Source organism: Lytechinus variegatus, chromosome 2, assembly GCF_018143015.1.
Source record: "Lytechinus variegatus isolate NC3 chromosome 2, Lvar_3.0, whole genome shotgun sequence".
Classification (NCBI taxonomy): domain Eukaryota; kingdom Metazoa; phylum Echinodermata; class Echinoidea; order Temnopleuroida; family Toxopneustidae; genus Lytechinus; species Lytechinus variegatus.
The window spans coordinates 44,935,154-44,953,419 of record NC_054741.1 but is presented as its reverse complement, the minus strand read 5'-3'; the positions used below and the strand labels follow the sequence as shown (position 1 = coordinate 44,953,419).

The window sequence follows — 18,266 nt, the reverse complement described above, 5'->3', positions numbered from 1 at the left end:
CCCAAACTTTTTCTGCAGTCATTCCGCCACGTGAATTATTTTGACCACACCACTCGCAGAGTTTATACTTTTAAATCTCCTGCATCTTTTGAGACCAAATTTGCGACACCTGGGTATGCGGTTCCGGAATGACCTAACATTTGTAAATGCATGTCAGACCAAAAATTGTTCCAAAACATGATTTTGTGTACAAAGTCAATGCAAATTGAGTTTTCTCATATTATTCATAAAGATATGATTATTTTTAATTTCACAGTTGAAATAAATTGATTTTAGCATAATTATGCTTCAAAAAGGTTGTGCAATAAATTTGGTGAAAAAAACAAAGAAAAACAAAAGGTTGAAAAACAAAGAAATACAGAAGAAATTCATAAAACAATAAAATACATAAGAAATTGATTTCCAAACCAAAGTTTTTCTCAATTGCGATTGTTAAGAATGCAACGAAGAATATTTTTACCTAAAATTAGCATTCTAGGAGCTTTATTTAGTGAATTGGAGCAAAAAGTATGATTCATGCATAAATTAGCCTAATTAATTCATATAGAATAAATATTTTGAAAAATTTTACCATACAGCTTTGTAGATTACATCGTACACTACCAGCGTGCAAGTTTTTGCTGCGCCCACGCAATCAGCAGCCAAGATCTCAGGGGGGGAAGGGTTGAATCAACCCCCCCCCACAGAACAGCCAAAAGTTAGAAATTTCTATGATAAATATGAGAAGTAAAATAATGCTGCACTTTATTCAAATTCCATGTTATTTTCACCAAAATTTGCAATGCTGTAGAGGAAGGTATACTAAAGAAGTGTAAACATTAAAGATGGGGGCTCATGTGCTTGTTTTCATCCTATCCGTACTTTTGTTAGAGAAAATATGCTTCTTAAAACACAAAAATGTGCCAAATGCTTTGTATCTATTTAAAGAAAAATTCCAAACCACTCTACCATTAATCAAACTCGAGGTCATATTGTCATACTTTGCAGCACTGCAGAGTAAAGTATTCTGTAATTGTAGAGGTTTTTAAAATATAAGGACCATGGAATATTTCCCACGAATTAGGTTCATAAAACAACAAATCGGGTCTACAGATAACAGGGAAATTCAGCTGATATCTACAGCTGATTAAACACCTGTTCATCCATTGTGACGTCAATGCGCAGAGTGTGTAAGTATGCGCTAATCATGATGTGGACAAACACAAATTTGGAACATCCTTAAATTCAGCTAATTGTCTTGATTGCTGCAAATAGTTATCTTACTGCTGCCACCAGTGGCAGTTATTTGTAATTGCGGTTACTAGGTATTCCACTCCTGCCATCATTTAGAGTATCAAATTCATAAGCTGAATGTTGACTTCGCTGTTCTACATTGGCATCAAATTTCCCATCAGGCAAAAGGTTCAGTTGCTAAGCAACTATCAGAAGTCCTCAAAATAAAGAAGTGTTCAATAAGTGAAAAAGTTACCAAAGACAGTACATGTTGCTATGCAACAGGACCCATCATCATGAGACGGCAGAGCTTAGATTGGTCGACTGTGAAATGGAGCGACTCATCCTTCGTACTATGTACGTCTTCAGTTTTCCTTTACCTTTGACAGCAATGATGCCTCGAGTCTCACAGGTATACCCAAGCTCTGATAGTACATTGGCTGTTTCCTCAGTAACCTGATGAAAATGGAAAATATACTATACAAGTGAGAGGAAATACAGTAAAAGAATTAAAGTGAATTGAGACAAGGCAAAAGAGATTTTGTGTCTCGCCCATTTATGAAAATAACCAGAAATATGGTGTTTGCGAGGACAAGCAACAGAAATTGTATCGAAACTTCACTGTGAAATGACTGGGATGGAATAAGACTTGTCATAAGAGTCTTGCGTAAACTCTAATTTTGACCATACCATGTGACCGCCCAAAACAATAGCATGCAGGTCCCTTAAGTACATCTACCATCCAAGTTTGGTTGAAAAGTGATTTACAGTTGCAGAGTTGTGTCATATGAGATTCTTGCACAGAAACTTTAACATTGACCTGAAAATGACCTTTGACCTTACCATGCGACCTCCAACTGCAGCATGACATGCAGGTCTCCTAAGTACATCTACCATCCAAGTTTGGTCTAAAATTGACTTGCGGTTGCGGAGTTAGGTGTTGACCTGAAAATGACCTTTGACATTACTGTGTGACCTCTGACTGTAACATAACATATAGGTCCCCTAAGTACATCTACCATCCAAATTTGGTTGAAAAGTGACTTACGGTTGCGGAGTTAGGTGTCGACTTGAAAATGACCTTTGACCTTACCATGTGACCTCTGACTGCAACATAACATGTAGGTCCACCAAGTCCATTTACCATCCAAGTTTGGTTGAAAAGTGACTTACAGTTGCGGAGTTAGGTGTCATAAGAGAGTCTTGCATGTAAACTTAAAGGGGAATGAAACCTTTGGAACAAGTAGGCTTGTGTCGAAACGGAAAAATCAAAGAATAAGAACAAAGAAAGTTTGAGAAAAATCGGACAAATAATGAGAAAGTTATGAGCATTTGAATATTGCAATCTCTAATGCTATGGAGATCCTCCCATTGGCAACGCGACAAGGATGTTTGATGTCACTGATGAACAACTTTCCCTTTGATGGACTATGAAATACCCTGAAAATGTGTCTTTTTGCTTTTTCATATGGTGATACAAACTCTTTATCCATGATGTATTCTTTAAAAATCTGTATTACATTCCCTCCTATAGAAATAATACATGTTCTACTGATAGATGTAATAAAAGAGGCAATTTAAGTGAAATATATACTAAAGTAATGGGGAGAGTTGTTCAAGAGTGACATCACACGTTTGTGGCATTGCCAATGTGAGGATCTACATAGCATTAGTGATTGCAATATTCAAAAGCTCATAACTTTCTTATTACTTGTCCGATTTTTAAAAAACTTTCGTTGATCTGTTTTTTTTATTTTTCTGTTTTCAAACAAGCTATCTTGGTCCAAAGGTTTCATTCTCCTTTAACCATGCGACCTCCAACTGCAGCATGACATGCAGGTCTCCTGAGTACATCTTACCATCCAAGTTTGGTCGAAAATTGACTTGCGGTTGCGGAGTTAGGTGTTGACCTGAAAATAACCTTTGACATTACCATGTGACCTCCGACTGTAATATAACATATAGGTCCCCTAAGTAAATCTACCATCCAAGTTTGGTTGAAAAGTGACTTACGGTTGCAGAGTTAGGTGTTGACCTGAAAATTACCTTGACCTTACCATGTGACCTCCGACTGCAGCATAACATGCAGGTCCCCAAATTCCATCTACCATCCAAGTTTGGTTGAAAAGTGACATACAGTTATAGAGTTATGTGTCATAAGAATTGTGACGGACGAACTGACGACATTTGGTCTCATCTTCACCTCGATTGCATTACAAGCCTCTCAAGCATAATGCATTTGCTCAATCATTATGGATAACCAATCATTTACAAGATATGATGAAAAATAGTATATAAACAATACTAAAGATACTTGAACAAGGCTTCATTTTAATTGTTGACACTTGAGACATAATTTTAGAACCTTTTTAGAATGAATTGATTCCTGAAAAAAAAATATTACAATACTTGGTATATCTGAAACATGGCTTAGGGATAACGAGGAACAAATCTAATGCAAGAGGAGTTGCTATATTATTTGATAAAAACATACAACTTGTTATTAAAAGAGTAAAATGCGATTCTGATGGTAGGGTTGGCACGTTTTAAATGGTGTGATTTAAAACACTCGTTTTTTATTTTTAAACCCACCCGATTTAAAACACCTAATAGACCTGTGTGTTATAAATATGCATGGGTGCAATTTTAGATGAATGTTTTTGATACTTTTATTTCTTAAGCAGTCAGACCGCAGGTCCCTATGTTAATGAGCAAAAAGGCCAGATTCATCCAAATCATCTCGTGACTGAATCCTCCTCCTTGCAAAATCTTGTGATTCGTGAGATTTTCTTTCCCTAAGAATTAACCTGGTTTAACCTCGAGTTAAATGAAATATTATTGCAGAATCAGATAGAGTAAATGTTACTCTTTCATATTTGCCATTTATTTTGTATACAATATTTTGTTTAATAAGTGAATTTCTGGCCTGAAAATGTGCTTCAAAGCTGAATTTTCGTCCTCTGTTTTCTTTTGCAAATTGTGCAAAACTTTTTATTTTGAGCCTCAATGATATCTATATCACCATAAAGCTGAACTTCTGTACTTTCTCACAATGCCACTCTTGATATGCGGCACCTTTTAATCGGGTCAAGATCATACTTTTCCCACCAAGGTACAAGATGAGATTTCTGAAATTTTGTACTTGCACAGAGATGCCAAGTTCAAAGAGATTTTCTGTGAATCTGAGTGAGATCACAGACATTGTGTACAATGTATATGGGGATAGGCTGTGATAGTTGCGTGAGACAGAGATTTGAGGGGATGAACAAGAGTCCAAAATGCTTGAGACTCACGCATTATGCGTGAGACTTGGTAGCTCTGCTTGCATGAAATCCAGAGTTCTGGCGAGCGTTTCATCAATATTTTCATCCCACAAGTTGTCAGATCTGACATCTTTCCACGATTTTGATTGGCTGAGAGGCACTGTTCCTATGGTAACTGTCGGATAAAATGGGACTTGTCGGATAAAACGTCCGACAAGTCCTTTCATGAAACGGCCCCCTGATTGGCTGGATAAGGTTCACAGAATAACAGGCATGGGTATTTGAGGAGATTACCACATGGGAAGTGTGACCTTCCTATGAACCCAGGCACTGGAACAGTTGTAATTTGCCAGTGGGTGGTCTCCTTGACCAATCAGAGTGCAGTATTCTTGTTTTCAAGCTGCTACATGTACTTGGCAAATGAAAGTGTGATCTTGACCCGATTAAACCGATTCTTACTTTGAAACCTATATCATTTTAAAGCATACATATTCAGCTTTATCATGATCATGATCAAAAAATCATTTGGGCTCAAACAAAAATAAAGTGTGAAAAATAGCAGCTTTTTTCAGGTGAAAATAATTATTTTGTGGCATATTTTAGATCAAATTTTAACCTATATTACAAAATCTTTGAATAAATTCAAACACATGACCATAAAATTTGATGCACAATTAGAGCAGCAATGACCGAAAAGAGGTATTTTGGTCCGCATCAAGCTTATTAAATATGCAAAACATCTCAAGTCATGAATATCACTTGGATGAAAGAAGCTTCTTTCTTGGGACCTGCCGTCTGACTGAATATCGTCCGGGGGAGGGGGGGGGGGGCCAGTTCCATTCACGATTGGATACCATGCTAGACCATGGGGTCTCGAAAAGCACCCTAAACACGTAATTTCCATATTCTGATAATGCACCCCTTAACAAGTATTGGCGTGTGAAACCCTACCCTTAACAAGTATTGGAAACAAAACGATTATCTTGGCAAATATTCCCTGAAATGAACCCCTAAACAAGTACAGGAATGTTTTATTGTTACGGGTCCTTCGGTCGTCGGCTTTACCTTATTTGGTTTAGTACGACCCCATCTTCTACATCTCGCGCAAATCGGATTCTAAACACGAAGTGTTGGGGCAAAAAGGATATCCTTTATAGAACATTTTAATTTTGTTTTATAATCCCCGCAAATTCGACCCTAAACACGTAATTTTCCTAGCGAAATAGATACCCTTTTTTCATTATTCTTGTGTTTTTGACACCCTTATCACGTTACGTAGGTAACGTGCCCTATCATGAAAAAGACATCCTTTTTACGTGTTTTATGGTCGCGCATGGTATCCACTCGTCAATGTAAGTGGCCCCCCGGGATATTGTCACGATGGCCTCAGTGTGTGGGGGAGTGGGGTGGGGCGCAACGCACTCTTCAAAGTGTTTTGGGCAAGTTAAAAAGGTAAAAGATATCTTCAAATCAAATTAACTACCTAAATTCCACATGTTCTTTATGATTAAGGTCTACTTTTGTTCGAATAACTATTTCAAAGTGCGGTGCAAATCATTTTTCACTAACTTTTAAAAAGTAAGTGGTGCTCACTAAAGCGGAAATATTTTTCGACAGTTATATCATCATTTGCTTAAATGGATAAGTACCAATGTTAACATGTCGAAAAATCTTTAGGATATTACAAATGTATAATTTTATAGGATTTTTTCTAAGAGTAAACTTTTTTTAAAAGCACTGTATAACAAATTTTTAAACAACCCAACAACCCAAATGACAGAGAAGCATTTTTTTGTGATTTATGAATAAATTTTGTATAAGCATAAATAATTTTTGAGTCAAAATTCCTAAATTCTGTGTAAAACCTTGGTGAACCTCATGTAGCTCATAGATGGAACTAGAAAAAAAATCAAAATCGGTCAACAAATAAATAAGAAGCATTTTTTGGTGAGTTTTAAAAATATGCATAAATTAGCATATTTAATGAATTTCAAAAATCTGTGTAGAAATTTTGTATCCCCACCCAGAGCTTTCATATAAAGCAAGCAAAATTGATATAATCAACAAAGGAGTAAAAGCATTTTGAGATTTATGTATAAATTTCACATAAATAAGCATAATTTTCTGTAAAAAAAGTCAAAATTGGTCAACAAATAAATAATAAGCATTTATTTGTGATATTTTTTTGCAGAAAACATAATTTTCTACAAATTTCTAAATTCTGTGGGCAAGTTTGGTGAACCTGATGCAGCTCTACCAGATGGAAGGAAAAAAAATCAATATCAGTCCAAAAATAAAGACGAAACATTTTATGTGAATTTTCAAAAATACACATAAATTAGTTTTGCATATATTAGCATAAATATTTTTCTCATCAAAATTCTGTGTAGAAGCTTGGTGAACCTCATGAAGCTCTACCAGATGGAAAAAAATCAAAATCGGTCAACCAATAAAGAAGCATTTTATGTGAATTTTGAAAAAATATACATAAATTAATTTCACATAAATTAGCATAGAAATTGTTCGAGTCCAAATTCCAAGAAGCTTAGTTAACCTCATGAGGCTTTCCCAGATAGAAGGAAAACAAATCAAGAGCGGTCAACAATGAAGAAGCATAGGTGCAGAGGTGGGAGGTGGCTCGACTGAAGCCACCATCTACGTGAGGGCCCATAAGGGTTGGCTGCGATGGATGTCCGCTGGACGGAGCAATCCCTAGCCGCAGCAAGCGTACGCCAGAGGTGAGCTGGCTAAATAATGGCTGTCGTGACCTCACGTGTAAGCGACAATCAAGAGATGTCGGTCAAGAAGACGCTCTGAACCAACAGACATCCCCACACATGATACCTTAACAGTAACGTTCCTGATGGAATCGAATGAGTAAACGGCCCTGTCCTATCAAGGTTAAGGACGGAAACTGGCTAAGAGTGTCTAAGTCCTCGCTTGAAGAAACAAGCAGAGGAGTATGACGACTTAAGGAAAATAATCACCAATATTTCCCTCAGTCTGCGATGAGAACCAGTTGTTTACGAAAACAACAGCCACAAGGCCTGGTTTCTCTGGTGATCGCAAGGGCAAGCACCCCCGGCGCTTGTTGCGAAAGCATGGAACAGTCTGACTAATACATCATCTGTGTTTTTATACCGAGGCTAGGCTGTGTAGTCTATAGTTAGTCTCTGCATTTTTTTTTTTTGTATACCAACGAGCACTGCTGTATTTGTGTATAGCACCCATTACAGGATACTAAACATTAGATAGGCCTTGATCAATATACAAATAGCGAATAGGCATGAGTGCGATGGTGCCAGATATCGCATGAGGTGAAAGAAATTTGAATAGTGTTTCTTTCACCGAATGCGAAATCTCGCACCATTGCACGAATAAGAATATTCGCTATTTGTGTAGTACAACGCCTCAAAATTTAGCGAAAAATATCGGGGAAAAGGGAGTTTTTTCTTGGAGTATCTATGAAAAGGGAGCAAAAAAATTGAAAGCAAAAAGCAAATCCCACAAGCGCACATGACCTCTGGCAGCATTGCGCATGTAGCCAGCAAGCTATGCGCGTATTTAACCTTCCTTTACTGAGCGCAAATAATTGAATCGTATTGTGACGTCACCTCCCAAAGCCAAGCAACGGTACATTTTGGACTGTACATTTTGGATGGTACGTCTTGCGTGCAACGGTACGAATGTTTGACATTCAGCCTCCCATTTGCTCGTGTAAAACAAGCTAAGCAAAGTTGTACAATTGCAATTGTGAAATTGGTTCTTGGGAAAGGGATGGAGAACAGAGAACTTTATAGAGTTTGACTGAATAGTGGTGGGTTCAAGAAGGGGGGGGGGTAGAAGAAAGCATGGTATGTCTGGAGGGGGGTGACTGAGAATGAGTGCTACTGCTATCTTGTTCTAACTTTTGATTATTTCTTGCCAGACTAGCCCCCATTCCATACAAGCCATCTACCCCCCCTCTCTCTCTCTCTCTCTCTCTTACACCCCTTGTCACAGGAAGATGTGAATGTACATGCATAGTATGCTTGTATGTTATTTCTCATTTCTTTTTATTGTTATCTCATTTAACTCATGTGAATCTGGTATTTATAGTTGTGGGCAGTAATTGCATCCAGATATGCACACTATGCATATCTACAATTTTGCATTATAGGATGTTGGGCCCTACATTGCATCCATTGTTGAGCTACATATAGGCAGGTAGGATGTGTGTAAATCCATAGGGCACCAGACATAAAGGAGTAACATTAAAATTGGTCATTAGATAACACATATGTATATGTCATGCATTTCTTTGTGATAAGGTGAGTGTACAGATGTTAAAGAAAAGCCAGAAAGGTAAATTAAATAGAAACCTTCATGTGCCAAATAATAAAGGTTGCACGGGCCTAATCACAACTGGCAGGCAAAAGATATTCATTCAAGCCAACCCATTGCTCAATTTTCAAATTTAATATGGCTGATTGACCAAAATGAATGAATATGACTGACAATCTAACACTGATTCCAGGGAGGGTACCTACTGAACTTACTTTTTCCAAATTGGAAAGATATTTCACCATTACGGAACTATATTTTTACTGGCAGAAGAATTAGGGTCATTTTACTCTCTCAAGTGATGAATCTGGTCCCGTCAGGTGTAGTCTTCGTAAATGCTGATTTATTTTTAAAATGAGCTGGTCGAGGTACCCTTTTCTGGTCAGATATGTAATGTCAGACATTTATCCTATCCACTGGTAGTAAATCTGGCTCGGCGTAAAAATGGCAGAGGTAATAATGGCAGAGGTAAAAATGGCAGAGGTAATAATGGCAGAGGTAAAAATGGCAGAGGTAAAGATGGCAGAGGTAAAAATGGCAGAGGTAAAAATGGCAGAGGTATAATAATGGCAGAGGTAAAATGGCAGAGGTATAATAATGGCAGAGGTAAATGGCAGCTCTAGGTAAAATATGGCCAGCCTTAAACCCCCATGCAATGAATTGTCAAAAAGCCCCCACATGTACATAGATTAAATTAGAAGTGCATGTCACGGTTAGGCATTTCATCACATCATTATGTCTTTATCGGCCTAACACCCGGGGCCTAACAATGCTATTTACAAATTTGTTGGAGGTGTACCGTGAAGGCTTTTTAAAAAGAAATCAAACGACAGATATTTTTTCATTCAATTTATCAGGAGCAAAATGAAACTGCACTATTGTCATTCATCATTTTATAACATTCCTTTCTTTCTGGCTGGTTTTTTTTATATCTAAAGTTTTGCGAGGTTTACCGATGCAAAAAGGTGGAAGAGTAGACATAAGAGAGGTGGAGAGACAGAGAGGGTTAGGGGTGGGAGAAAAAAAACCATAGAGAACATAGCGGGGAAAGCTTAGACGTTGAAATTGTCATGAATGATTGTGATTAATATTATGTCCTTATTTGTATTGTCGTCTGTACTATTCTTTTTAAATATTTGAATGACAATAAGCATGCATTCCCAGGCTTGGCACTAAATATGTAACTGATTATGAAAATCAGTAATGATCTTGTTTTGACTGGTAAACCAATTTGGGGTCGATCGAGGGGGGCCGTCTGGTTCAGATTCTTTGCATAAAAGAAGACCCTGAACCTTCTTTACCACTGCATCCAATGATATAAACGGCTTATAACCCTTGGAAGCGGAAGTGCTGTTGGGTATTTTGTACACCATAATTAAGCCGCACCTTCTTGGTAATTAGCTTGGTATGCAAAAAAACATTGTTTATTATCTGATTGTTAATATTTTTGTTGTAATTCTTTTTCTGACCCAAAAGAACTTCACTTCATTGAAATAATTTTTTTGAGTAATTTTCCCCCTTAACCAAATCCCCTTTGATTTTAGAGTGAAAACTTTTTGTTTTCTCGGCTTTTTAACAAACCAGCACCCCATATCTCTTTCATTTTTGCCTATGCCATCTTTACCTTTGCCATTTCAAAACTCCGCCATTTTTACACTGTTAGAAAATTTATACTTAAAAATCAAAAATTCCTGCCGAACAGAGTCTGGAAAACATCTGTAATCTTACTGCACTGTGTAATCCTACATGCATGCATTTGTATAAACTTACAGAAAATTGGTATTTTGTGCATGTACCCTTACAAATTTATTGTAATAAAACTGTTTTCCCCTTTTTTTAAAACATATCTGTTCTGTAAAATTGTGGAAAATCCTTCTGTTATTATAATCTTCAAATTTATTTGTTTTTTCTGTAAAACCTGTTTTTTATTTTTCTTCGTTAGAATCTACTGTTTTTTCTGTACCTCGGCCACTTTTACCTGCTATTATCACATCTTCCATTTTTACCTCTTGTCATTATGCCTCTGCTCTTTTTGTCTCTGCTGTTTTTACCTCTGCCATCTTTAACTCTGCCATTATAACCTCTGCCATTTTTACCTCTGCCATTTTTACCTCTGCCATTATTACCTCTGCCATTTTTACCTCTGCCATTTTTTCCTCTGCCATTTTCACCTGGCACCGTAAATTCAACCCTCGAATTTCCTCCTTATTTTTTTAAAATTCTTTTTAAGTGCCACTTTAACACACGAGTCTATGAATTAGGCCTGTGAGCCCTCTAAATAAGAAGACAACTCGACAAACGGGCTAGGTAAATGCATCGACCGTACCCATTCAACATAAGGAGGAAGCGGCGGAGACGCCCGCAAGCTTGACCCGCATAGAGGGCAGTCTATCAGATACACTGTTTGAGCTCGACCGATGGCCTGGCGGCAGACAGTTTGGTGCGAGCTCGACGACCCGGCACGGTGGGTGTGCCCAGGAAGTAGACATAGAAATGCCGACAAGTAAAGCCTGGGGCTTGAAACAAGCCTAAACGCACGTACACAGATGACAATCTAATGAGATATACAGCGGTTACTTTCCTCCGAGGTGAAGCTTACCCGACCGGGAAAGACTTGGAGAACAAGCTGTGCCAACAGGAGGGGTATGTAGCATATAAATAGCGGATTCCCTCCAGGTGTTCGGTGCGGGTGCAGACAAACAGGTTAATCATAACCATAACGCACCGGCTGGTGAAGGCATAGCGATTACTAAGTATAGGAGAACTATTACTCGCTGTGACGTTCAGCTCTGATATTAATGCTCTTAAGCTCGGCAGAGCTACAAGACAGTGAGTCATACCACTGAGTGTTAATGGTGCTAATATCGGAGTTGCCCTCACTACGGCGGTGATCACTGGAGAATGGGTGTCTGTACTAGCCCTGACTCTAACCTTACAAGGAAGAGTAGGAGTTAAAAGTGAAGACAGGACACCCTTACTTTCATATAGAAAGTGAGGTTCAAGCCAAAAGCCCGTCGCCTGGGCCGATGGTCCACAGGCGGGATAGGTTGCCCTCTTGAAACAGCCAAACATTCCCATGCGGCATGCGGTATGTAAGAAATTCTTACCTCCAATCTACGGGCTGCCTAGGGGGTAGAATGGAGAGAGTTACCGCTGAAAGAACCGTCACCGTAAGCGATGCCCGGTCAAACTCTGAAGCTTGACGTAGAGGGCGAATTCCGAAATTCGGGAGTACCTGCATATTAATGGGGATATCCATGCAGGTGAACTCGCCGACTGGAGCAAGAGCTGGCGAATCAAGAAATTACCGGTGACTCTCTAAGGTTTGAGATGGCGAATGTCTGATTGACCTGCCCGGTGCTTGACACTGTGGTTTAAGCCGACGGTTAGCATGAGGATAAAAATCTGTGATGCTCGAGGTCGTTCTGGTGTAACATGAAGTTACAACGCCTAGCCATCGGCACAAGAATCAGAAAGAAAGGTCTGCCCGTGAAGCAGGGTTAGTGACCTGGAATTTCTTCTTCTTCCTCTTCGATGCGGCCCCCGCCGGAGGGCACAAGAGACAGGGGGGACGTGATATCTCACATGTGAAAAGTCACCCAAATCTGATCAAGCCGTTCAGGCAAATGGACGCAATTCCACGGTTCCACCTTTTAGGACACATGGAAGCAATACCACGGTTCCACCCTGATCAGATAATCGTGAGCTCACGTGTCTCTAGCAACTAGGGGCTGATAGCCCTTTGCTAATGCTCCCTGACGGAGACTGACAAAGCATCGAGCCTAGTCTGTGCCGGGAAAAGAGTTCCATGCTCTTAACCTGGATTTGTTGGACCTGATAGCCGGTGGGTCAAACAGCCCTGGAAGAGTGAGGCACAAGATAAGTTCAGATCTCGTCAAGGGAGCCTTGGCTATCACCTTTCAGAAAAGTCGAAGTCCAAGACGAAGTGCAGGATCAGCTACGAAAAATAACACAAGGTTTTTTTTTTTGACAAAGGTTGAAAAAAAAACAAGAAATAGGAGCTGATCTGAAAGGAAAAAGCAAAAGGCTTACTTCCCTTAAACTGGAAAGCCGAAACTATAATTAGCGAGAACAAAAGACGCTAATTAAAAGAACAGGAGGGCTTCCCAAAAAATTTAAGAGAACATTTTTTTAAGACAATAAGTAAAAACAAAAAATTTCATTACAAAATAATAATTATAATAAATAATTGATAATTAAACAATTAGCTAATTAGTTAATTAATTAATTAGCTAATCAAGAACAAAAGATTGATTGAAACACAAAGGGAACAATCAACCAACTCAAAACACGAACAACAACAAAGTTGAAAACAAGTTTGAGAACAAAGGACGACGCTCCTACCTGTCCAACATAGCCTAAGCTGTGGAGAGGGAAATAAAATCAATTCAATTCAAGACGAGGCAAAAGGAGCGAGTCAAGAATTAAAAAAGAATTATAAAGGATGATAAAGAAAAAGGAAGCATCGCATCAATGCTGGCGGCACGCAGGAGAGCGCGGACCTGCGGGGAAGGGAAGCGGAGGCAACCCGTCTGTCAGAAAACGAAACTGACGGTTCGGAACTCACAAGTTTATTTGTAAGAAACCGTGAAAAAATAACACAAAGGCTCCGCGCAGAGAGATATAAGAGGAAATCAATCTAAAGCCGAAAGGCAAAGGATTGAAATAAGGATAAATGCAAAGATAAATATGCCAAAAAGGACACTATAAAAAAGCAAAATGGGAGTGTACTTAGCTAACATCTGATCACGGCGGCAGTCGAAAGTAAAGAGGAAATGGACGCCTATTTGCGTGATGATCTTGGGATAGTACGAGCGTAGGGAGATTCTGCGCGCACGCAGGAAAAATTGTGTTCTTTTAATCGGCATGCAAGTTAATTGTAATAAACTAGCAAATCAAATGAATACATCCCAGTTATTGACAGTAAATAGCCTGATTCATACTCTTACATGAATTTTGGTCAAAAAGTGATTTTGAATATTAAAAAAACTAGCACATCAATGATGTGGAGCTCATCCGGCATCTCGCAACACAATTTAACACAATTTTAATTTTCAGCCCAGTTGACACTGTAGTGAATTATATTGGTGACATAAATTGAGGATATAGAATTGAAATTGATGAAGAAATGACATAAAAGCATTTTTTGTGATCTATGAATAAATTTCATATGAATTAAGTATTAATTATTATCTAGTCAAAGTTTCTTAACTCTGTGTAGAACCTTGGTGAACCTAATGTAGCTCTCAGATGGAACAAAAATAACCAAAATCAATCAACAAATAAGTAAGCAATTTTTGTGAGTTTTGAAAACATATGAATAAATAGCAGATTCAATGAGTTTCAAAATTCTATGTTGAAATTTTGTATCACCACCTCGAGCTATCATATAAAGCAAACAAAACTGAAATTGATCAACAAATGAAGAAGAAAAAACATTTTTTGTGATTTATGAATAAATTTTTTTTTTATAAATTAGAATAAATAATTTTCCAGACAAAATTTCAAAATTTTGTGTGTAAGTTTGGTGAACCTCATGCAGCTCTACCAGATGGAAGAAAAAATACCAAAATCTGTCAACAAATAAAGAAGAGGCATTTTCTGTGATTCTGAATAAATTTCGCATAAATTAGCATAAGTAATTTTCTACTGAAAATTTCAAAAATCTGTGTAGAAGTTTGGTGAACCTCATAAAGTTCTACAAGATGGAAGAAGAAAAAAAGTAAAAATCTGTCAACAATTGAAGAAGAAAAAGCATTTTATGTGAAATTTTAAAAATATGAATAAACTAATTTCGAATAAATTAGCATAAAAATTGTTCTAGTCAAAATTTCAAAATTCTGTGTACAAGATTGGTGAAGCTCATGAAGCTCTACCAGATGGAAGCAAAAACTTCAAAATCGGTCAACAAATAAAGAAGAAGAAGCATTTTATGTGAATTTTTAAAAATATGCATAAATTAGCGAAAAATTGTTCTGGTCAAAATTTCAAAATTCTGTGTAGAAGTTTGGTGAACCTCATGAAGCTCTACCAGATGGAAGCAAAAAATCAAAATCGTTCAACAAATAAAGAAGTAGCATTTTTTGTGAATTTTGAAAAATGCGCATAAATTAGCATATTCAATGAATTTCAAAATTCTGTGTAGAAGTTTTGAATGCCCCACCTAGTGCTATCATATAAAGCAAACAGAATTGAAATCGGACTTGAAATGGCGAAGTAGTAGCATTTTGAAATTGTGGACGGACGACAGACGACGGACGCCACGCCACGGCATGAGCTCATCTTGCCCTTCGGGCCGGATGAGCTAAAAATACCAAGACGTGCCCATACGCGCAAGTCTGGACCTCTATATGACCTTTGATGACATGAACAGTTGACCCTTGACCTGAAGTTGATACAGGGTGACCAGACGTCCCGTATTTCCCGGGATTGTCCCGTATTTTGCTCCTTTGTCCCGGCGTCCCGACAAACCCTTCCGGGACGCCTATTTGTCCAGTATTTCAGAATATTGAACAAACGTAGTCAATACATTTAAAAGTGACAAATTTTCATGAAATAACCAACAGATGACGAAGCAGAGACAACAATTAAATCGATAACTGTAAAGTTTTTTCAAGTTCTGCGGTGATTTTTTTGCTAACCCAATACAGTACATTGTAAACGAACTGGCCTCCTACCCGTGTATGGCAGGCTACTAGACTAGCTACAGGCATGTAGGATCGGAGCAAATTCTCAAAATAATCACAAAATCTGCGGGAAATTCTTAAAATTATAATGGATTCTCAGATAAATGATTTGGAGATGTAATCGGAGGAACAAGTTATTGTTTCAGCTTTCGTTTTGAGCGGACGATGCCGTGATGTTTCATCAATTTTTTTAATTCGACAATATGTTTCACTTTGAAATTTCATTCATTTCTAAAACATCTTACTTTTAATTTTTTTAAGCACATCTAAAAATCACACCAAATAACATTGTGATTTTTGTTAAATGATTGGATTTTTTTTTTTGCTATAGAAGTTTGAAATTTTTTCCTCTTTGTTTCTTTTCTACCCTATCCTTCCTGCTTGCCCTTTTTTGTTCCATCTCTTTATTTCCTATCTTTCTTTCCTGAACATTTTTTTTCTCTCTCTGTTCATTTTTCTTTCCTTCCTTCTCATCTGACTTTCCTTCTTTATCAAATTTCCTTTTTTATGTCCTTCACTCTTTCTTTCCTTAAAATGTCCTTGGCTTCCTCCTCTCTTCCTTTCCTGTTTCTTTTCGTTCTTTCTCTCCTACCACTATTTTCTTTTTTTCGTTCTCTCCTCCCTTCATTCTTCCCTCCCCCTCTTTCTTCTTTTCTTTATTTTTATTTTCCCTTCTAATTCCTTTCTTCTTCTTCTTCTGGAAACAGTACAGTCCACCGTCTGGTGTATTGTCGTACTTTTCCCTTATTCTTTCTTTTCCTTCCTTCCTTCCATTCCTGTTATTCTTCTTTCTTTCAAAGAATGAAGGAAACATATTTCTTTACTTCATTCTTTTATTCCTCCTCCTTTATCTTACTTTTTCCCCTTTAATTCTCTCCTTTATTTTGTCTTTCACACATGTATTCATCTTCCCTTCTTTTATCTTTCTTTCTATATAATTTCAAAGAATGATATGGAAACCTTTTTTTATCTCTTTTATTTTTTCTTTCATCCTTCATTTATTCTAACTTTCTGGGTTTTTTTCCTTCATTTTCTTTCCTTCTCAATTCATCTCCTTTCTTTCTCTCCTTCATTCTTTCGTTCACCCTCCCTTTCAATTCTTTATATTTTTTCACAAGTCTAACGCTGTGCGTGGGATTCTTTGTTGATCTTTGTTTGTCGATTGTCCCTTATTTCATTTTGTGAAATCTGGTCACCCTGAGTTGATATGACATAAATATGATTGATTTTTGATAATTGATAGATATATGATTGATAATATGATTTCACAGAATGATCTTTTGACCTTGATCTTGTTTCATGCACATTGCATTATAGGTCCGCATACCGGTAAATGAAAAAAAATTGATGAAAATTGATGAGGAGTTTTAGAGTTTGTGCTATTAAGAAAAGGGATGAAAAATAAAAATAAGTGGATAAGATTTTCGTACAAAAACCATGTGATCTGTCAGATTGACAGATCAACTAATTACATGTAAGCTGAAAAAAAATTAAAACTGCTAAAACTCTGAACTCTCACACCCCTGATAATGATACAGAGCAACATCTAAGCCCTTTTTAAATAAAAAAAATGTTTGGTCACTGATCATTAATGACAAAAAAGGGTCAAAATCATCACAGAGTCCAATAGGCCAATAACATTGGTCTATTATTTATAATCATTGCATTGATTTTCACCAAAAAGCTTTCAAACTTCCTCCATTTAACAATAAAGCAATATTGACCGGCAACGGGGCGATACGACATATATCGCCCAAACTAAATCTATATCGCCTGAGTCGTAGACAAGGATGATATCAATTCAGTGAGCGCGATATATGTCAATTTGCCCCCAGGCCAATCAATGTTGCTATTATTAACCAAATCAGATATCTAGAGTAAAAATCGTTAAAATTTAGACATTTCAGAGTTTAAGAATGGAAATCTATTTTGTCATGTTGAGCAGACTGGGCCTCTAAGCTTTACCATTGTGACGTAATTGAAATGACGTGTCCCTGGCCTGGGGACGCAGTATCCAGCGTTGTCTCAACATTGTGACGTATAGCACTGCGCGATTCCAGGACACGTACAAAAGCACGAAGAATACCCGGATCTTAGCTCTGACTTATTGCCTAATACATTGGTCACGCATTTTCTCATTGACTTTCTTGAGCAGGCAATAAATTGGGTCCGTGAATAAACAATTGGAAACTTATTCACTGACCATTTGATCACAGTCATAAGCAAGCAATAATGTAATTAAGTCGCCCTGCTCAGATGTCTGATACGGCTAATAATGATAAATATTAACGCAATCCTAACTTGTCTCCTCACGATTCTCGCTATGAGCTGAACATACACATTGGGCAGGGGTCAAAGTAGCCAAAATGACTATAAGCTATTAAATAGGGTCATTAATACTGATATGTTTGGAATCAGCATATAAATTCTTCATGAGATGGACCTTTAAATGCATTCTCATTTAATTAGGGACGAAGATAAAACACGCTGAAGACCTCAGTTTTCTGCTTATTTGCATAGTTTCTAATGCAAAGCTGCGTGAATGGTCAGTAATATCTAAAGTAGCAAAAATAACGCTCATAGGTCAAAACAGGAGTAAATTACATGAGGTCAAAATAACTTTGAAATGTATAATTTAAAGGATTAATACAACAGTGTTAGGTGTCACAGCACACCCTTGTAATGATTCTGGTGACATTTGAAGTATTTTTTATTAATTGAACTGATGCTATTGGTTATTCTGGGGGCCAAAAGTGGCCAA

The 18,266-nt window shown here is 37.5% G+C and overlaps 1 protein-coding gene across 1 annotated transcript in view; it reads right to left on the bottom strand.

Moving 5' to 3' along the window:
• Positions 1-540: 540 nt before the first annotated feature.
• LOC121408135 (adenylate cyclase type 2-like) overlaps positions 541-18,266 on the bottom strand; it is a 29,478-nt gene continuing 11,752 nt past the window's right edge. Inside the window, exon 4 of the mRNA XM_041599460.1 lies at positions 541-1,668. Within this exon, the coding sequence (XP_041455394.1) occupies positions 1,507-1,668 (162 nt within the window). The 3' untranslated portion in view covers positions 541-1,506. The remainder of the gene's footprint in view (positions 1,669-18,266) is intronic.